A 22231-nucleotide genomic window follows, 5' to 3' on the forward strand; every position below is an offset into this window, starting at 1 on the left:
ATGTCTTTATTTGCATCCTGTCCAGTTCACCAGTGTTCCTATGTTTGACTTACCCTACAGGCAGGACTCAGCTTTCAGTTCCCCGTTCCAAGAGTGAGATGGACAATATTGATTCAGAGAAGGTTGTTAAGAGGTCTGCCACTTTGCCACTGCCAAACCGTGTTTCATCGCTGAAATCAAGCCCAGAAAGGTAACCTGAACTAAGATATATTTGAATCAGCACTGAAAGAATCCCTGAAGGCTATGAATAGGAAGGAAACAAAGGTGGAAGATTTAGGTCTGCAGCTCCAGTTAAACTTGTTTGAGAAAGTGTATGTCATGCCTGTACAGTGCCTACCGTGGAGGCACCAAGCTCTTGGCTTCAGTGTGACAATGTAAAGGCACCTCAGAATACAAGCAAGTAGCAATAATTGTGGAGAAGCAAAATTTGGTTTAATGTTGACCTTTGGTAAAAGTGTTGTTACTTTGTCTATCTTGGAGGAGTTCCCACCCATATGAACTTTATTTGAAGTAGGTTTTAGTTAGCTGTGTCATTTTTGATCTTTGAGATGACTTCTGCCAATATGTAGAACATTGGCCTTCTGCGAAAACTGCTGCAAGTGAAAATATTACAGTAATTAGTGATTCCTATTATCCAGTGACAAAAGTGTGTTTCACCAGGGAGAAGTTTCTCTGGAGTTGGAATCTGAAGCAATCAAGTTTATTGTTGACAGTAAAGATTAACGTAGTTGAAATTTGTATACAGTTTGTTGATCGGTCATTTTGGCTATCATCTTGCCTTACTTTAAAAAGAAATAAAAATTTAAATCGATTGTGTCTGTCTCTCCTAAGCCAGCGGAGAGAGTTTTGGCTTAGTGAGTTGTTCGTATCCCATACCAGGTCAGCAGTGTAAGTGGGAGGAAACCTGAGGCAGCAGTTTCGGTAAGGTGCCTCAACTATGTTTGATGAATGATAGGTGAGATGAATCACATAACCTCAGAACTACAGAATGGTTGGGGTTGGAAGGGACTTCTGGAGATATCCGAGTCCAACCCCCATTCTAAAGAGGGTTCACCTAGAGGAGGTTGCACAGGAATGCATCCAAGTGGGTTTTTAATATCTCCAGAGAAGGAGATTTCACAACCTCTCTGGGCAGCCTGTTCCAGTGCTCTGTCACCCTCACATTCAACGTTGCCCATCAAAGAGAACTACGAGCAAGATTAGAATTAGCTTGCCAGCTGAAATGGCCTGATTTCTAGGCCTTTTCAGGGGCACTAGTTATTCTGTATGATGTGTGATTTGAATATATTACTTCTCAGAAGAGCTGGGTAATCAGCAATGCAGCTGCAATGAAGAAGTTTAGCAAAAGAGGTTTAATCTGAGTTCTGCTCAGAGCTTGGACATGTTCATATTTATGAGCTGAGTTGAAGCCCATCACTAAGCTATTTCAAATCAGGAAAGATATGGAAGTATGTAAGTTTGTTGAAATATTTAGAAGAAATCCCCTCTGCTCCAATGGTGTCAGCAGCTGAGCTGTGTCAAGCTCTGCCTACCATAAATAAACAAGTCGTAGAATCGTGGAATGGTTTGAGTTGGAAGGGACCTTAAAGATCATACAATTTCAACCCCCCTGTGATGGACAGGGACACCTCCCACTAGACCAGGCTGCTCAAGGCCCCATCCAACCTGGCCTTGAACACCTCCAGGGATGGGGCATCTACAACCACCCTGGGCAACCTGTTGCAGTGCCTCGCCACACTCATTGTGAAGAATTTCCTCCTTATGTCTAGTCTATATCTACCCCTCTCCAATTTAAAAGCCATTCCCACCTTGTCCTATACACGCCTTTGCGAACAGTCCCTCCCCTGCTTTCTTGAAGGCCCCTTTCAGGTACTGGAAGTTCGCTATAAGGTCTCCTTGGAGCCTTCTCCAGGCTGAACCCCAACTCTCTCAGCCTGTCCTCATATGGGAGGTGCTCCAGCCCTCTGATCGTCTTTGTAGCCTTCTCTGGACCCGTTCCAGCAGTTCCATATCCTTCTAACATTGAGGATTCCAGAACTGGACACAATACTCCAGGTGGGGTCTCAGGAGAGTATAACAGAGGGGCAGAATCACCCCTCACCGTGCTGGCCACACTTCTTTTGATGCTGCCCAGGATACAGTTGGCCTTCTGGCCGGTTAGTGCACACTGCCAGCTCATGTCGAGCTTCTCATCAATCAGCACCACCATGTCCTTCTCCACAGGGCTGCTCTCCATACATGCCCAGAGCCCTATCTCAACTGTTTCTCTTGCAGCAGGCTCCTTTCCTAGATGAAACAAGTACCCTGATTAAACCAGAATTGATAGGGAAAGGTGCCTGTCAAAAGGAAGTGCTTGTCTCCGTGGAAACCAAAGTGTTTGGGGTTAATTGATACTTCTTTCCTCAGGACTGATTGGGAGCCTCCAGACAAGAAGGTGGATACCAGAAAATACCGTGCAGAGCCCAAGAGCATTTATGACTATCAGCCAGGAAAGTCCTCAGTTCTGAAAAGTGAAAAGATGGTAATGTTTGTTTTATCCTCATTTGGGGCTTTATCCTGTAATTGTAAAATATTTCCCCAAGAGCTTATCTAGCTCCATTCAGATATGATTCCTTCTGCCTACACTGCAGTGCTTGTGTGATGTATCTCCTGTATATTTTGGTTTGGAAACTGTTTTGCATAACTTCCTAACATTTTTGTTCTCTGTAAAGGAAGGTCCAGGGAAGTCAAGAGGCTTCTTTCCTTTTGGATGTGTTCTTTCCTGCGTTAAGTATGGATCGCTAACCCTAGTTTTTAATCCCTGTCTGATACTGTGACCTGTTCAGCAGCTGTTTTGCCAGCTGTACTTTTTCTAGAGCGCAGCATTAGTTGATGCAGGGGGTCTGGAGGCATTATCAAGCAGCAAAACAGGCCAGTTCAGTTTCTGTGTTCCTCTGATGTTTTAAACACTGAACAACTAATTTTTATAGTGCCTGTAATATGCCTCGGGGGATGCCTGTGAAGTGCATTAGGACATGCCCATCTCCCCTGGGCTGCTTTCTTCTTCAGCTGGATCTCACCAATTCTGTGATACGGGTGGCAGAACTGAGTAGCTGGCTCACCAGCTGCACTGGTGTGTAACCTGGAGTATTAAGTGAGCTGTTACCAATTTCACTTTGAACGAATAAGTAGTGCTGTGAATTGTCACATCTAGGGCTCATAAAAAAAAAATGTTGCTTTCTGCAGGCTTGGCTGAGAACAGTTGCCAAGGGGCAGGGCAGAGAGATGGCAGTAATATCATCAGCCAATTCTGCATAAATTACCACAGCTCACTTAAGGTGTCCTCCAGTGGTACAAGTGTGACATTGTAAGTGGTAGAAAATACTCCTGGGTTACTCCTGAGTAGCCAGTTTGATGCATAAAGATGTAATTGTTCCATATTGGCATTAACTTGAAGGATTCAATTAGAAAAACTAGTTGCATGCAAGATTCCAAGTATAAAGTGGACATCGTGCCTTAACTGCGCAGACGTTGATTGGTTCATGGACTCAGTAATAGAACGCTCCTGAAAAACCTGCCGAGGATTTTACGCAAGCATGCACAACAATTTAAATCAATAGAAACGTAAGCATCAAGTTTGGTCTGAGACCTGAAGTTTCTCCTTACTCCTTTGGTGGGTTTTCTTTTTCTCCTTCCAAGTGCATTCAAGGTCCATCACTTCTTGGAGACCCTGAAACTAGCTTCTTTTCACACACATCTTTTCACTGACTTCTACGAAGTTGCTCCTGATATAGGAGCATGATCCTAGTGCCTATTGAAGTAGATGATCGGGTGACTCTCTTGATCCTACTGGGTGTTGTCTCAGCCCATTGGAGAAGTGCCAGTGAGGAGTGGCTTGAACATGGTATCACAGAATCACAGAATGACCCGAGTTGGAAGGGACTGACAAGAATCATCCAATCCAACTCCTGTCCCTGCATAGGACAACCCCAAAATTTATACCACGTGTTTAAGGACATTGTCCAAATGCTTCTTTAATATTGTTAGGCTTGGCACCATGACTACTTCCCTGGGGAGCCTGTTCCAGTGCTCCACCATCCTCTGAGTGAAGAACATTTTCCTAATATCCGACCTAAACCTCCCTGACACATCTTCCTGCCATTCCCTCGTGTCCTATTATTGGTCACCAGAAAGAAGAGATCAGGACCTGCTCTTTCTCCTTCCCTTGTGAGGAAGCAGTAAATGGCTGTGAGGTTCCCCCGTCAATCTCCTCTTCTCAAGGCTGAACAGACCAAGTGACTTCAGCTGCTCCTCATACAACTTCCCCTCTAGACACTTTCCAGTAATTTGATATCTTTGAGAAAAATCTTTGAGAAAAATTGTACAGAGCCCATCAAAGTCAAGAAGCTATGTTACTCCTAGTGGTATTTTTTGAGCTTTAATTCTAAGCCATAGATCATCAAAGAAGAAAAGTCTTGAAATAGTGACTTGATGGTCTCCATCAGTCTCGCTAAATAGAACAGTAATACAGTGGTTAGCAACCAGATCTTTCAAGGAGGCTGCAGGAGATTTGTATCTCTTGGTAATCACAGAGCTGTGACTGTGAGAATCCCAATGCAAAACCGTTTCAAAACAATGAAGAGCCTCCCATTGACATCAGTGAATTTTTGTTTTATGTAAAGGCAATTGTATGACAAGACAAGATGAGCAATAAAGAGAGGAAAAAGAAAAAGATACGTTGCTTCTGTTTTGCCTTTAAGAAATAACCAGATCTTTATCCAGGCCACTGGAGATCAAGCATGATATAACCATTTCTTTCAGATTGAAGCATCGTCCCTCTTTCAGCATCAGTCCTGGGCTCTTGTCCTAGAACTTTTTTTGTGATGCCTAATGGCTGTGGCAGAGCCTAGGACATCTCGCAAAGCCCCACATTGCTGGGAACTGCCCCCTGCCTCAGCAACACCATCACAGGACGATTTGCTTTGGGACACTTTGTGTTGGCCCTCTATGTATGTGTTGTGATGGAGCACTTGGGATCAACCTGGCTTATCAGGAATAACGTTTTTATATTTTTAATGTACTGAGATCCGTTACGTCTAAGGCTAGGTACACTGAAATGTAGGAGTTGCAAGTGTCTTTTGGGGAGTGGCGCCTCGTAACCCTGACCAGTGGACTTTATTGTGTTATCTGACCGATAGTATTTTTAAACAGTTACAATGATTTTACTTTTTCTGTTTCATTAAAACAGATTGTGTAAGCAAAAAGGAATTTCCTTTTCAGCTGTACTGTTTTCTGTCCTGTCTTATTTTCCTTTGTTGTAGTTTTGTCTGATTCTCTAACAGTTATTTGTGAAGAAACAAGTAATGTTGTCTCTCTATCCATCCCTTCAGAGATCTCTCAGGGATGTGCTCTCTCTGACTTGTGTCCCCTTTGATTTAGAAAACCACCTTTCACTCTGTTTGCAGTGTATAGAACAGGATTTCACACATATTCATGTGCTGCTAAAGATGCAGTATTTGATTCAGGTCTAGCTGAATCTCTCAGTTTTAACCACATGAAGATTAAAAACAGTTTTATAAGTACGTGCAGCTTTGAATTTGGTGCAAGTGTCTGTCAGTAGACCTGAGAGACTGGTTGACTCCCAGCTCTTCCATTGAGTCTCCCTATGACTCTGGGCAAGCTGCATAATCTCTCTCTGTGTGCATCTCCTGATCTTTAAAATGCAATTCATTCATATTCATGTTGCTCACAGTGATACCATTAGGCTTAACTGATGAAGTAGTTCATGGCCTTTGTGAGAGAGGTGCTACAGAAATTCCAAATTATAAAGCAAAATATCTACATTTTAGAACGGAAACTATGGAATCTGCATCTCTAACAGTCTCTTTCCGTGTATTCTTTGCATAATGTTATCCTTCTCTTTCTTTCATTCCCCTATCACCATCTCCTTTAGACTCGGGATATAAGCCCAGAAGAGATAGATTTAAAGAATGAACCTTGGTATAAATTCTTTTCGGAATTGGAGTTTGGGAAACCGGTAAGTTTGATAGCTGCGGTGACCAATGAAGTCAACCTGCCTGTTTTTTTTTTTTAATGATTGTCACATCTCTTTACTAGACCCTAAACCTGGAACAGCTGCTTCACTAATTTAAAATGTGATTGTTCATAACATCATCCTGAGATTGATGTAAAAAAGCTGTTCTGTGACCATTTTAAGTATTTTGAAGCCATTCCCGATCTTACAGCCATACATAGTATCAACAAGGCAATATTTTTTTTTTCACACACCATAGTTCAAACTGCGTTTTTGTTGTTAATATTGGAAATAATGCCCTGTTCTCATTCTTGAAAGTCCTTGTTCAAAGCCATTTTTCTCTCTCTGCCTAAAAAGATCTAGGATGGCTGATAGGTAGCTATAAGTCAAGGAGAATCATTAATTTATTCCTGGTCTTGACTGTAGGTTAGTCATTTCCAGATGTCCATAAAGAGATCATGACCCTTTTTCCTGCTTATTTCCTTAAGCATATAGCTGCCCATTGCCTAAATGGAGTGCATCACTCTATTGAATAGCCCTTGCTAACCCTGAAACCAGAGAAGTCTGAGAACAGTGTGCCATCTTTTCAAATTGTGCTGTGTTATTAAGTGTGTGGAGGAAAGAAAAGGAAAAAAAAGCCTTAATTTCCTGCTCTGGAAAAAGATGCAGCAAAGCTTAATTATTCAGTAGGACAAAGGACATTTTGAGGCAGGGAACACATCAGTGGTGATGGCTACTGGAAAAATGTGGCTTTCAAAGTATTTTATGGCCTGATTCTTGATTAAATATTATTGACTCAATTATTAAATAATGTTTAATAAGCTACTTCTACTGCACCAGAGGGTCAGTATCAGCTTCTCGCATCTGTTCAAGTATAGTGGTTGTTTCTCCTTGAGGTCAGTTGTCAAATGCCCATTCACACTATTTTTGAGAGCTGCTGAGATTCCCCTGCACGCACGACAAAACAGAAATAGATTTTAAGCTTCTGTACTGGTTTCAAAGGCAACTGCACATGGATACTGGTTTTCTTTAATCTAGTCAATGTGACAAAATTCCTCTGCATGGAACGTAGCTGCCTGAGGTTGTGTGCCCAGCCTGATCACATCATAGAAATAGTGTAATTTTTGCTGAAAAACAAACATGTACAGTGGCTGGGTAGTCCATTCTGTCATAGAAAACAATGTTTTATAGCTATTGAGCTTCCATCCTAAGCCAGAGAAGGTGCTTCAACAGTGCTTGAGATGAGACCCCCTAACTTTTAGGCAGTAGAATTCAGGTAATCCCACCTCACTGAGGCTTTTAAGTGATGTCAATGTAAGAATTTAACCCTTCGCAATTTGACATGGTTTAAGGTTTCCACAAAGTGAGAAGAAACATGCTTCTCTCTGCTGCTGTGTAATTAATATCCATACAATGGATATTAATGGAGATTTGTCATCTCTGTGATTCTTCCAGTAGTTAGTGTAAGTTAATGGAAAATATGTCAGAGAAAGGGTAACATCAAAGCCCTTGGGTGTTTCTGGAAGGGAGGGTCTCTCTATTCTTTAGAAGCACGCATTTGTGCTTTCAGTCATGCAGCCTTGGCCTCAGTTCAGAAGAGGGCATCTCAGGCTACACCAGCAATCTATCTCTTGTTCAGCAGAGCATTTTTTCTGGTGACAAGTTCCCCACCTTGCTCAGGGCACTGGTTTTAGGGCCTGCTTTCTTACACCTTGCCTTAAAATGATATCCCATGTCAGTTTGCTGTAGCTCCAAAGCCATAGAACCATGCTCCCTGATCAGCTGTTGCGGGCTCTGTACATAATGCTTCAACATCAGGCACTTGAACACCATTTCAGACTTTTATAGCTAACAGAGCTCCTTGTGAGCTTCACTCCCACAGCCAAAAGAGCATGCTTATTGTAGCTTTGCTCGTTCCAGTCATGCGACGACCAGATTTTTGTGACCAGCTAGTGGCTAAGCCTTATAACTAACCAAAGAATTTCAGCTGATATTTACTAGCACCTGGGATTTTTAAAGATTATCTATTTGTCCCAGATTCTTTCCCAGTGCTAGAGATAATGTACACCTCTACAGGCATGATTTCACCTGGCTTTCTGACTTTATTTGCTGCTATGTGATGTGGGCAGGAAACACCCTTTCTGAAAGTGAGCACAGGATTCCTGTGAGCCTGTGGGTGTTGCTCTCCAAAGACACCAGAATGAGCAGGATGGAACTTTCCCCACTGAGTTAAAAACAGGCGCTTCCAAGGGCACGTGAAGTGATGCTTTGCTGGACCAGCATCCCAGATGCATTTCTGGTCAGCTCCCTGGACAGGCACGTGTCCTGCAGAAGGGTAGATCAGTCTGTGCAGTGTGGATGCTTTTTCAGTGTGCTGCTGAGACTGAATCTATACATGGTCCTTCCTTCTTTCCCCTGGATTCATGGCTCCACAGCTTCATGGAGCCATCCACAGAACTCAACATTCAATCAAGTTTAGAGCTTGGTTATCTTCTGCTGTGACTGCAGAATCACACGCCTGGGCGCTTCCTCGCAGCCCTTCCCATGACAGCACTGAGTAAGCTCTGTGCTATAAATGGAGAAGCAGGAGGGTGGGAAGAGGGGTGCGTGTCCTGCCTTCTCACCTCCTTCCCTCTAGTTCCTCCCTCCAAATATCAAACCTAAATCTTTGCAACACCATCTGCCCCCTCCAACCGCCCTCCTGCAGCTGCTGATGTGATGGATAAGAAAAAGGTATTTAGTGTTTTCATCTACAGAGTGTCTGTCTGAATGTAAAGCAGGACAGGTTTGAGCTACAGATCCAGGCAGTCTACAAAGGGATTTGGGTCAAGACTCAAGTGTAGCTCAGTCTCACCTTTAACAGACTGACCCTCAGAGATTCCCTATCAGTGACTTGGAGACACTTTGATAATCTAGTCACAGAAGGTAGTAGGGACACAGGGGAATACTAAGCTTGCCAGCCAACAGAGGTCATTTTTGACTTATAGTCATTGTGGGGTGGGGGCATGATCTCTGTCATGGTTTAGCCCCGGCCCAGATAAAACTGTGCAGTTGGGCTCCCAAATCCCTATTCCCCACCCCCAGGGAAAGTAATATCAGAGGAAAGAGAATTGTGAGTTGGAAACTAAAAATACAGCTTTAATGAAATAATAATAAAACCAACAATGCTGATGAAAATGATTAGAAAGTTATAAACCATATACAAACATATATTATCACTCCCCCACCCCATGCCTTGATGACTGTACATCACCACAAATACTGTAGAGCCCCCACAAGGGAATGGGTCCATGGCCAGGAGGGAGCTGAGCTCAGAAACTGGATTCAGGAATGCACGGATCTGGGATGAGGACCAACCCGACAGTTGAGGTCCTCACTGGATGTTGGCCATCGCAGAGAGGGATGAGACCTTCATGATCTCTTAAGATTATACCGTGTATGACGTACATGGGATGGAGTACTCCACAGGTCAGTTTAGGTTCACCTGTCTTGTTTGCCCCTCCTTGACAGAGTGGCCCTTTCTGTTATCTCAAGGACGGCCTTGGTTACTGTAGGGATAAGTATAAGCATTGGCCTTTTTGCACATCAATGCCCTGCCTTATCACTTTTAGGGAGGAACATTGTCTCAAAAATGTGCAGTTAGCTTTCAGAGAGTGAAATTACCGAGACCTACTGAGTTAGTTACAAAACTGACTCTAATTTAGCTCAAACCACGTCATGTTTGTAAATAGAGCAAATGTTTTCTGATTTCACAAAGTAAGAACAAAGTCTCTTCAAGTGAGAGAAGAATATCTCTTATTCAGTGAGAGGTGCATATCTAGTGAAATGAGGATATTAGCATGGCATTACTTGGATAGGAATGTCAGGACAAAGGTCTGTGGCTTTGAATAATCCTCCGTGATATTTACACATGCATCCAGACAAGAAAATCCTATATTGAAATTGGCACCTTCACCTGTAGGATGAATTTTAAATAAATAGTTCCCAGATTTTCCACCAAAGCCCTCCACAAACAGCCCCCTACAAAGGTGAAATAAAAAATAACAATTCTGCATTTTCATTGCCCCACAATGCCAACACTGGAAATTCAGCCATTTGTTCACATGGTATGTATTAGTAGTCTGGTGGGGTGGGAAAGAGTCTCCCTTTTCTTTAACAAAGGTTGTTGGTTTACACTTTCAGTTTGAAAAAAGGAATGAGCGAAACAAATGCTTTTTATGACTGTGTGTTTTTTTCCCCATTTTGTTTTGGTTTTGCATTAGGAATGCTTTAACCACCAGCCATGGGCTCCCTCTAAAGAGTCCAAAAATCCCTTAGAGCGCCTTGCAAAAATAAAAATTTCCTCAAACATTACTGAGAACAGCCCCTCACAGACTGCATGTATGCTCCCTTTTACCTCCCATGATCTCTTGATATTTTTGCTGTAGTGGATTTATCCCTCTTTCTATCTTTCTTTCTCTGTTGTGTTTTTTTTTAATTTCTTTTCAGTGTTGATGCAAATCCCCTATTGTATTTCCCCTCTGTTCTAATCCAGTTTCCATAATCTCTGTGATGTCTTTCCTTATCTTCATTTCCTCATTTCCTTCCTCTGCTTTCCATCAGCCTCCAAAAAAGATTTGGGATTATACTCCTGGAGATTGCTCTATCCTTACTAGAGAGGATAGAAAGGTAATTGTGTCTCACGTGCATTGTACTGCAGTATCTAATATGTGTGTATGTGATTGTCTCTTTTTATTTTTAATTTTTGTAGCATTGCTTGGGTTTTGTGTGCTATGAGTGATTTTTTTTAATTGGGCTTCAGCTCATTAGCCTAACAATTAAGTAGCTAGTAAATTGATTTAATAAGCAATTCTTAAAGCATAATCAACCATAATTAAGAGTGGTGGTTTTGCTATCTTGACTTGCAGTGATAATTGTACTAACAGATTATTGCATACTGTTACAATATCTTTTTTTTTTTTTTACAGGTGGGTTTTATAACTTTATGATTTGTGGAATTAGATTCTAGCAGGCCTGTGCATCTCTTGATTTTGATTGTTAAATGCCTAAAACTATTTCCTCTGTAATGATTGAAATGTGATTAATTACTAGAGAATTTCTGTGTATTGTGCATACTGTCTGGTTTTTACAATTAAAAAGGCTAGCTTTTTTTTTTTTTTTTTTCAAAATTAACATTCCTTTGGTTTCCCCTAACCCTAAGCATTATTTTCCCATTCTTTTTCTCCTTCTTTAACCAGACTGATCTAGAAAAAGACCTCTACCTTTACCAGACTGAGTTAGAGGCAGATTTAGAAAAAATGGAGAAGCTTTATAAAGTGCCACATAAAAAGCCACAGAAGGTATTTCCTGTTCTTTTCATGCTGCCAATCCCTGTTTCCAAACTCTCTGCTCTAATCTATTCACTGCTGGGTGATTATTAAATGAGGTTGGGATATATAATGGTTCTGGCTGTTCACACTGCATGGCTTGCTGTGCCTCTGTCAGAAATAATAGAACATGATGCTGAGAATCTGCCTTGAAATCCATTTCAGATCAGCGATTTCCTCTCTCCTCCATTCCCTTTCAGCTGCCCCCCACTTCTGCCCCCCTTTAGCGTTTCAGTATCTGCAAAAAAAAAAAAAAGATCTATTTTTCACATGAATAAGCAGCAGCAATCAGCTTTAAATTCTTGGTTGGTGTCACGTCATCATCTTGTGCCTTTCAAGCGTGTTGCCATCTACTCTCCCATCAAACAAGCTCTACTCTCTGCCAGGAGCACATGCCTACCCAAGATTTGGATATACCAAAGAGATTTTACTCAATTTCCCTTATGCTGCATCTTGCCGTGGCTTTCTCGGGAGGGTCAGCTGCTGCTGCTGCTTCAAGGGTCTGCAGGACCTGAACCATGAAATGATAGATTAGTTAGGTAACATGCTGCAGCATTTCACCAAGCCTTGAAAAAACTGCTCTCTCAAACCCAAGATTTGCTTTTTCTTCCTACATAGATAGATGAGGAGGCACCTGATAGAGCATTTCTAAAATTGTCTTCATTTTTTTACATAACATGCCTAGGAAGTGTTAGGTGGATTTAAAGTAATTGGATCAAAAATAGCTTTTGCTCTCTAACCTGTGCAGCTGGCATTGTTACACTTAAGTAAGAAAACTGAACTGGAAAATTGCTTTTCTTGGTAATGCTTCGATATTTTTTTGAACGCTGAGGAAATGTAACGTGCTTTTAAAGCTACGGCGGGCAGTGACCAGTCAGGAGAAAAAACTTGGGGAAATGATTATGAGCATGTGTCTCCTGGTCATGGCCCAGCTGGTTATCTCTTCTTTTTGCTTTAATCACAGTGACTCATTTGCAGACAAAAGAACAGGCACTGTGAAAAGGCATTGGCTGTGCTAAAAACCTGTCACTGCTCTGAAGGAACTCAGGAAAGTTGTCTCTTTTCTGCAAAGATATTGACATCTTATATTGCATTTCGACTTAAAACTCAATGTCTCCTGAAGGCTAATACTCAAGCAATAGATGGAAAATTACTTGAGCAAGCCTGTTTGTTTCTCCTCACGTGTAAGCGTGTATCAATGACTCCTTTGTTTGGACTTTTGCAGAATACATCGGGTGTGACTCCGCTGGAAACTCCCACAGACCATTCTTCCTAGTAAGTTTTCTGATTACTTTTCATGTCACTTGCAATCTGAGGGCACGCTGGACAGAGTTTCAAATTTTGGAAATGTGTTTGCTTTGATTTTTCATGGTTGATACATAGCAGTGCATTTACCATGAGAATAACACGTGTTTTAGATGGGTCCAGGTGCGATATCTGCTCTTTGATCTCGAATTAATTTTGAAGTGATGACATGAGTGATTGTATTGTCTACATAAGAATTTCTAATTGCACTGGGCAGGTAACTTGAAAAAAAAAAAAACCAGACAGACCTTTATCTCCATCTCGATGAAGTTTATAAATTGTAACTTCATGCGAGTAACTTTACTGCATGGAATACACAAAGTGTATTGCAATTGCATGTGTATGATAGATTGGCTCCTGTTAGATATTCCCAGGCTGCTGCTGCTGAAAGGCAGTAATTTGTCAGCTTCCAGAATGAGAACAGTGGTAGCAGTAATGATATTTCTCAAAGATCTGGTGTGGCACTGCTTTTCTGGAGGAATATGTAATAAGCTTTGTACTCTGTCTAAATGAGTTGTGTGTGGAACTGGTTTGGTTTAAAGGAGAAATAAAAAAAGTCCAGAGCAGGATGCCGAGCTGTGCTAAGTTACTTGAGCCATGGAGCTAGCTCCTACTGTGAACCTGCTGCTCCTTGTAATTGAACTGAGTATTTAATGTTGTCTGTAGGCACAGGGATCCCCTCTGCATAGATGGTGTGTCATGGAAAGTCACATTTTTCTCTAGAGGCTCATTAAGATCACGTGTGTTCACTGGCACTCTGGGGCTGCCCTAGAGGTCTCCTGTACTACTTTCAACTCAGTTCCCTTCTGTCTGTGTTCGTTCTGCCAGGAAACACGCTCGCACACTGCTGCATTTGGTTGGTTGCTCCTATGACTGCTTAGGGTTTTTTTGGTAGGGAGGGAACAAGAAAATAAATGGGAATCTCAGAGATTTTAGCACAGAAGAACAGCTTACGTTTGCCAAAGACTGGTAAGGTTTCTGCCCATGGCAGCACTCTCTGTGCCCTTTCTGATGCTATCCAGAGCATGCAGGAGTGCCAGTGTCTGAGCTAGTGGAGTGGAAGCAGCCTCGATAGGCTGGGAATAGGACACAACAGTGAGGCTCAGTGGAGTTGCGCGTTCTACCCTGCCTTTCCTTTAGAGAGCAGGGAGAAAAACCACTTGGACTTTATTGTCTTGTTTGCAGTGTTGCTCTTCCCTCAGTTTACCTGATTCTGATCTTGCAGACCACCTTGGCCCCCACAGTGCTGCTTGCTGGCCCTAACAAGTGAGCAATCAGTAAAAGAACTCCGCCAAAAGCTTCCTCTCTCTCCCCAGGGCATATTCCCAAATGATGATGATTTTAACCTTTTGGTTTATAACAACTAGGCTAAAATACTTTCACCTCCCAGTTGAGGAACCTCAGGGCAGTCATTATTCCCTGCAGCAACTGGAAAAGCTTCCTTCTAAACTTGACAAAGAGAGGCGCTGGGATAGCCTCAATAAGATGCAGCAGCTCTATAGCTGTGGGTCTGTTTGAGCACTGCCTGGCTTGAAAATGTGACAGTCTTGCCTTTCTCTTTTATGGTGCTTTTCCCAAGGTTCTACTCCAGAAAGTAATTTATGGGATTTCACGTGACCTAGTTTTCCTTGCATGAAGCTCTTAGCAAACAGAAGTGACCCGCTGGTGACCCTCACCCTTTTTTGGGTTTTCCAGCTCCACATATTCACCCAACTACCATGCAGTGAAGAAGGAGTCAGAACCAGGACCGGTGGATCCTGCTGGCTTGGAGAATGAAAGGCAGATTTACAAGAGTGTGCTGGAAGGCGGAGATATCCCATTCCAGGGGCTGAGTGGTCTCAAGCGACCTGCTAGTTCTGCTTCCACAAAAGGTAGGTGGTCAGGGCACTAACCCCTTTTGCATTCTGCACAGACTGTCAAAAGCCAGGTTATATGGTGCAAACTGCTGCAGGGTTTAGAGTTCTGTTCAAGCCAGTTGAGGTTTCCTCTACCCTACTCTCTTTGCAGTCCTGAGGTTTTCCTCCTTTTTTCTCTCAGCCCACACTGGCCAATATTTTTCATGAACCCTTCGATCCAGGTTGCTCTTCTAGACAGGGACCAGATCCCTCCATCTAGCACCTCAGCCACACCCCACACCTTCTTTGAGGCTTCTTAGGCTGGCCTTGCTATCCATTCACTCCCACTGCCTTGCCTTGCTAGACCCCTTACCTGCCTTTTGTCCTTTTGCTGTTGCAGTATCTCAGCAGGCAGCACCGTCTCTGCTGGCCTGGCTACCCTGGTGTAGCTGGCACCGTGTGCTCCACGGCCTCCTGCCTGCAAGGGGTGCACAGAGAATGCATGGGACACTGAGAACCAGCAATGTCCTGCAGGCTCTGAGACAGAGAAGCATCAGAAACCACTGCATTCCTCCCCTTTCCTCCCCTCGTTGTGGGCTCTCTGGAAGATTTAGGATGAGGAATAGCCTGACTCCCATCAGGGAGTAGTATTGGGGAAAACCAACTTCAACCTAAAAATGGCTTGAGGTGGGGAGAGGACTAGGGAAGGAATGTGTTTGGTTTCTGAGCTGCCCTCTCTAAAAATAGTAGATCACACCAAAATGATCTCTGTCTCAGTCTTCCAGCTATCTTTCAGCTGGTATATTATGTCATGCTGGTAGGACAGGGAGTCAAACTGGATCTGAACAAAATAATCTGTTCAAGAAGTTATTGTTCCCTGAACTGCAATTGGACTTGAATGTTTATTTTGACATTTGCGTTTGAACTCAAATAGGAAGCATACCTAGAAAAAGCTGCAGTCTAAGCTGAACCTAGACTGGATCTAACTCAGAAAAAAATAATGTCCTGATCTTACTCCTTGACTTTAAAAGTAAACATGGCCAGCCACAGTGAAGCACACTCAGCTTATTCCTAGTATGGTGAATCTCTAAGTGGGGCTGTGCCAGCTGATATGGCCTGCTTGTGCTAGCAATGTAAACCATCAATTGTCTTCTGCCACCTAGGAGTAAACTGTTTGGCGAGCACTGTGGTGACACCATATTAAGTGTGATTACAGGCTTGCTGTTAAGCCAGTTTTGTGAGGTTCGTGCCTCTGCATTCTTACTGACACCCTGATGCTACCCAGAGTTCAGCTGCCCTTTTGCATGGTGCCGCAGATTCCCTTGAAGCTTATAATGCTCAGCACTTTTTAGGAGGATACCTTCAAAGTGCTCTAGAATGGCTTCTGGCCATGCTTCTCATGTTAGAAGCATTAGCAACACTTCACATACTTGTGTAAGTGTGGCTTGTTGTGTAGTTTCTTCCTGCATTTCTTGATGTTTTGGAACTTTAGTTCTTTAACGTGCATTTTATGAAATCCAAGCATATTCTTTCTCCTTTCTCAATAGCTTTCTAGCACTTAAGCTAACAGGTTGTATTTATTTTATTCTGCATGCTTACCAGTGGATCGTAAAGGTGGGAATGCTCATACGACTGCACCCTCTTCAGTTAATAGCCGAACCCTTAATGCTAGTCAGAGTGGTACGTTAGGTCACACATGTAAACATAAGAAGCCCTTATCAGCTGCAAAAGCCTGCATTACTGAAATCCTCCCTTCTAAATTCAAACCCAGACTAGCAGCTCCAGCTACTCTTGTGCAGGACAAGAAGGATGTCTTGCTGTCCCATGAGAAGGCTCAAAGCTGCGAAAACCTTCGTAGCTCCGTTGCCTTCTTCGATACTAAAAAAGCTTTCGTGGTAGACATAGGGGAAAGCATAGAAAATACGTTGATGAAGTCAAAACAGGAGTATGCCATCAAATCTGGCAGTACCATGAGCCTTCAGGAGTATGGCACCAACTCTAGGAAAGGCTACTTGTTCCCTGCCTCCAAGAAGGGTGGGATGGAGTTTACAATGCTGTACAAGGACATGCACCAGATCAATCGGTCCAGGATCCATTTGGGCGCAGTCTCCTGCAGTGTGAGGGATATTGCATCTCAGTTGGAGAATGAACCAAAGGACAGGATGGAGCACAGCATTAGTCGAGAGGATTCAGAGCAGATCCCCAAACGCACTGTTTCCTCTCGTATCAGTGCCTTTGAGCAGCTGATCCAGAGATCCCGATCGATGCCTTCGCTTGACTTTTCCACGGGACAAAACAGATTCACCACTTCTCTCCAGTCTAAAATTTGTCTGAGTTCTGCCTACTCTGCAGAGTTTCTTCTGGATTTGCCAAAAGCACACCAAGAAGAGAAGGATGCTGCCAGCTTGGCAGAAAAAGTCTCCCACTCCTGCAGCAACATAGAGGACACAGCTTCAGATGTCAGTGATGCCATCCCTATAGACACACTTTCAGCTTGCACGGATGAGATAGACCTCCTCTCAAATGCATCCAATGACAGTAGCAGCAACAGCAGCAACCTCAATGGGCCTCAGAAACATAAAATCAACAGATGCAGAGGTGCATGCCCAGCTTCCTACACCAGGTTCACTACCATCCGAAGGCATGAGCAGCAGCAGGCCTTCAGGGACCCTGATTCCAAGGGGGATGTCTATGGTGATAGACACATGCTCCCCAGAAACGTCTACCTAATGAGCCCACTCCCCTTCCGATTGAGGAAACCCTTCCAACACAAATCCTGCAGGACTCCACCCCCAGACTGCCTTGGAAGCCTGGCAGTGCCCAGCCCTGAGAACCCAGATGATGCCGTACGGCTGCAGGGGAGTGTAGGAGAAAGGAGTCACCACACCCAGCACCAGCTGTGCTCCAGAAACAGGCCTCTAGCCCCCAGGCGCCTGTCTTCATTTGACATTGTGGAGAGGCTTAGCTACTTCCCCACCATGGAATCTAGCCGGGATAGCTTCATGGGCCGGGCTGACACTCCAGACTCCTTAAACAATGGGAACCCTGTTCCATTTGCCCTCTGTCACAGCCTGGACACAAACAACAATCCACAGAGTGAACTTGGGATGTACCTAGGAGGTGGCTTTTTTGTGTTCTTTACCAGTGTCACTTCCATCTGTCTTCTTGCTTTCCTTTTTCCTCCCCGTTTCTTCTGCAGACCTTGCATTTTTACTCCCCACCCTCCATACCCTGATTCTCTCTGGTTTTTCCCCTAATGTATCTAACATCCTTTGCTTGTCTTGCTAACCATTTTTGTTCAGGACTTATTAACAGCTGCACTTCTGAGAAACGATTTCCGCTGCATTTCTATCACATTGGGTTCAGTTTGTCTCTCCAGCAACCATGGGGGTGCAAGAATCTCAACATGAGATACTTCTAGTCCTATATCATTTGCACACATGGGAATATAAAACAAACACAGATTATTTGTCTTAAGGAGCAGTTTCTCAAGGTCTAGTTGTGTGTGTGTGTGTGTTTATTAAACTTTTCTCAACAGTAAAATGCCAAATCATACTTTGATGGCAGCAAATCTTTTCTTCACAAAGTCTATCTGTGTCTTTACTTCTTCTTGTACCATAATTTTCTCCCTGGTTTTGGATCTTTGTTCATAAGCATAGCCCAAAAGGGAAAAAAATGAAAATGGATAAATTAGCGACGTCTAATTGGCAATTCGGTCAGTGGCAATTGAGAATCCTTACTATCATAATGGAAACAAATTGTTTAAAAGTATCTATTTTTTTTCCTTTCTGGTTTTGCTAGATAAATCCATCTGTATTTTAACTTCCTTATGTTGTTTCGAAGTAGATTCAGAATCACCAAGGCATTTTGCACCAGCTGATTACATGGAAACCCCAGAAGAATTTATCCGCAGGCGGCATGACGATAAAGAGGTAATGCACTCCTTTATGGCTTAATAACAGCGGTAGCTGCTCCACGTCCTGGACATACAGCATTCAGCCATATAGAAGGACAGCTTGTTTGTCCAGGGCTACATATATGGGAATGCAGAGCAACAGGCTGGAACTAGTATGTTTTAGTTTTAGTGCTATCTCTGCTACTGATTTAATGTATTTAATGTAATCCAGTTTAACTTTTGTTTAAAATGAACCTGATAGTTCTTATCAATTGCACAAAATTATGTATGGGGGACTTAAAGCATGTAAGAAGGTTGAGGATGTGCGAGATGGGTACAACATTCCAGATAAGGTTTTATTGTTCTCCAAGCAAGACCCTTGAGTTGTATTACTCAAAATGGTGAGAATAGTATTTTTCTTGTGGGAGTCCTCAGGTTTTGAACAGAGAATGTAAGATACTTTTAAGCTAGCAGAAAGTGTGAAGTTCCCCACAGTGCAAGCTAGAATTCTTTACGGTGTCTCAAGTCAGTGATGACAGAATGTAGCAGTCCTTTCTGAAATGGGTAGGCAACACTGGGACAAGGCAAAATAATAGGAAAGTCACCTAGACTTCTCAGCTGTGTTCAAGCCCAGTTAAATAAGTTATAAAGTGATTGCTTTCCAGGAAGCTGTTAATTTTCACTGCCTGAGAATAAAAAAAAAAAGGGTATTTTTTTAGTGTTAACTTTCTGAGTTCGGTTAAGGTTTATGTGTGCTCTGAAATATGTGAAGACTTACTCTTACTTCCTATGTGAAAAATGTATTTTGCTGTCTTGTCCCATAAAACAGTAATCTACCCACTTCCAAAATCAAGCACGAAAACTCATTTAAGAGCAAAACTCTAAATTCACTAAGGCCTCCTAGCTTCAAATGAGTTAGCTGAGTTTTTCAGCCTACAGTCAGCCTCGAAAGGTGGAAGAATCCTTCTGCCCAGGTACTCAAGAATGCACATTTCCATTAGTATGCCAGAGGCTTCAGAAGTCCAAAATAATCTATTGGAATTTATTTACTTTGTTCTGCAAAGGGTATTACGTGATCCCAAGGGAAGTATGGGAGAACTTGGTACCTGAAGGTGATTAGGCACTCTCCCAAGCTCCTTGCAAAGTTGAGACTCCCTCGAATCTTTGCAGCTTGATTGAGGTCTCTTGGAAATCAATGAGAGAAACTTGATTGAAGGGGTTTTGCCCTCTGCATTCTTTGTAGAAGCTCTCAGGACCCGGCCAAAACTTAGAAAAAATCATGGACTTCCGTCAGCTTTGGATCAGAGCCTCTGTATGAGCCAGATATCAGTTATGCTATAATGGTGATGTACTTTCTGTGATTGCAAAACCAAGAGTATTGTGTAGTTACTAGAATTAGTATTTTGTGTTGAATTGTAAAATCCCTATTTGTTGGGACCTCAGATATTTTATTTAAGTCACATTTATGGCAGCTTCTCAATGCCTTTAACTAGATGATTTACTGCCCATTTTATGCAATTTTATGGCAGAAACTTTTAGAGGACCAGAGACGGCTTAAACGTGAGCAAGAAGAAGCTGATATTGCAGCTAGAAGGCACACAGGGGTTATTCCAACGCACCATCAGTTTATCACTAATGAGCGATTTGGGGACCTCCTAAATATAGACGATACAGCAAAGAGGAAATCTGGGTCAGAGGTCTGTTTTAGCCACCTCAGTCTGCTGCTTGACCCAAAGCAATATTTGCCTCTCACAGTGCTGTGCTTTAGGCTGACATTAGCTCTTCAGAGAATGTCATTTGTTGTTTTTATTTTCTCCCACCTTCCCCTTTCCCGTTCTGGCTTCATTTAGATCTGCTTTGACTCTTGTGCCTGGTTAAATTAATTGATACCTCTATACCAAGCTGCATATGTTAAAGCATGCCTGCTGAGAATTGCTGGTGCAGATCTGTGATGCATGCCTTTAAATATCAGCTACTTTTAGTAATCAAAGGCATTCTACATCTTTTGCATCATATTGCTACGTTGTCTTCTTGTCTGTGCCTTAGGCTTAGGAACTTCGCATCCTGTGATCCTGGCCATCTGACTGTCTCGTAGGGTTTTTTTTAGAAATGGATTGTTTCTTTTCCTCTTGAAGATGTTTAATATCCTTTAAAAACAATTGGGAAAAGCTTGTGTACAACCCGATTAGTCTTTTCTGAAGGAGACAAAGGAGGAGGTAGATGGTTTTCCCATGAGCCCAAGGCACTATCCCTAAGTGCTGGATTCTACTTCAGTTGTCCTGGCTGGTGGGGCTCTGGACAGCAGCTCTGTTCCCCCAGAGACCCTGCACGGCAGTGGTGGGTGAGGTGGTCACCACCAAGTAAGATGGATTATATTTATCTGCCCTTTGTTCATGTAGTTTCAAAAGCTCTGGTGCCACATGAATGCAGCTGCTTATTTTACGCTGTATTACTGAAATGACTTTAAAATTGTCTGAGTATTTTGTAGCTATTAGAAAATCAGCCAAGTAAATAAAGCTTTAAAGCCTAGGCCTGCTGTCAATATCCTCTTTGGCTTATAGCCACTTAAAAAAAATTTTTAGACGTGTGCTTAATTTACTCATATTTCATTCTTACCTTTGTCTCTTTCTAACAATTTATACAAAGTACATGAGTCACTTCGCAGGATTCAGCAGGGCCAGGTAATAATCAATATGAGCCACAGCAAATGAGATCCTACTGTTTTTTTTTCCCAGCTGCTAAATTTTACTTTTACATTCACACATCAAGGGAAATTTGGTCCTGGAGCCCCAGCAATTGTAGTTACTGCAGCAGCTTTCATTCAACAGAGTTTGTCTCATTTAAAAGTTTACTGCTGTTAAATCCATTGCCTGTAGACATTTTAATTACTGTTATACCAGAAATTGGCATTTTTGCCCTGGTATAACAGACACATCCAGCATGTTTGGACAGTAGTACCAGTCGCACACAAGCTTGTAGAATACCTGCATTCAATTTCTTCCCCAGACTAATGTTAGCTATAGAAGAGTTTGGGTGCTTTTTGTGAGGATTGAAAACCTAATTATTGTTCTAATGTGTTGATTTTTTTGATCTCTAGATGAGACCTGCTAGAGCCAAGTTTGACTTTAAAGCACAGACGCTAAAGTGAGTACAGCTTGTTAACTACTGCCTTGAATGTTCTTCCTCTGTTTTTTCCCCTAGGATGTGGCATTTATCAAGTGTTGTGCAGTTCAGTTCACTTTTTAGTAGTGTCCTTCCAGCAGCTCAAAGGAAAAGTGACCGTAGCAAGGCAGGGGAAAGCAACAGGAGTCATGCAGGTTGTAGCATCTAAAGGACATTTAGGGAAACGCCGTCCTTCACAGTGCATTTGTATCCCACGTGATTTTGGGGGCAAACACACATTCTTTACTCGAGCAAGTGAGCCCTCTGCTCTGAATGCCATGGGAGACTGCTTTGGCTCATGTTTGTCCCCACACCTTGTAAGCAGAATGGCTGCGTGAGACCTCTGTCACTGCCATTGTACTGGAGATGGAAGGCTCTTGTCACTGCCCTTGGGATCCGATTTAGGAGATGGAAAAAGCTGTGCTAGTCTAGCTCACTGTGTAAATCTGCCATATAGAACATTCAGAACAGCAGCATCCTTTTCACTGTGCCACATAGCCCAAAGTCAGCAAGGGACTTAAACAGATGCCAAGCTTTAAGCATGTAGGTGCGCACTTGACTCACAATTTTCCAGATTCAGGTTCTCCAGGGGTACAGAATGGTCATTGCTCCCCTGGCATCTGTGGATACACCAACAGATGTTTCTAGTGGCATG

General features: G+C 42.7%; 1 protein-coding gene across 50 annotated transcripts in view; it reads left to right on the forward strand.

Moving 5' to 3' along the window:
• Positions 1-22231, forward strand: part of SORBS1 (sorbin and SH3 domain containing 1) — a 119170-nt gene that overhangs the window by 78961 nt on the left and 17978 nt on the right. For 22 of the 50 annotated variants that reach the window (XM_069863589.1, XM_069863596.1, XM_069863592.1 and 19 more), the window contains 11 exons: positions 61-190; positions 2407-2521; positions 5933-6016; positions 10616-10681; positions 11251-11352; positions 12605-12654; positions 14380-14555; positions 16122-17639; positions 18366-18451; positions 19944-20111; positions 21512-21558. In XM_069863589.1, the coding sequence (XP_069719690.1) occupies positions 61-190; positions 2407-2521; positions 5933-6016; positions 10616-10681; positions 11251-11352; positions 12605-12654; positions 14380-14555; positions 16122-17639; positions 18366-18451; positions 19944-20111; positions 21512-21558 (2542 nt within the window). Of the gene's footprint in view, positions 1-60; positions 191-2406; positions 2522-5932; positions 6017-10615; positions 10682-11250; positions 11353-12604; positions 12655-14379; positions 14556-16121; positions 17640-18362; positions 18452-19943; positions 20112-21511; positions 21559-22231 lie in introns of all 50 variants that reach the window. The other 28 variants (XM_069863616.1, XM_069863619.1, XM_069863620.1 and 25 more) reach the window with 8 other exon arrangements.

Source organism: Phaenicophaeus curvirostris, chromosome 9 (assembly GCF_032191515.1).
Source record: "Phaenicophaeus curvirostris isolate KB17595 chromosome 9, BPBGC_Pcur_1.0, whole genome shotgun sequence".
Taxonomy (NCBI): Eukaryota; Metazoa; Chordata; class Aves; order Cuculiformes; family Cuculidae; genus Phaenicophaeus; species Phaenicophaeus curvirostris.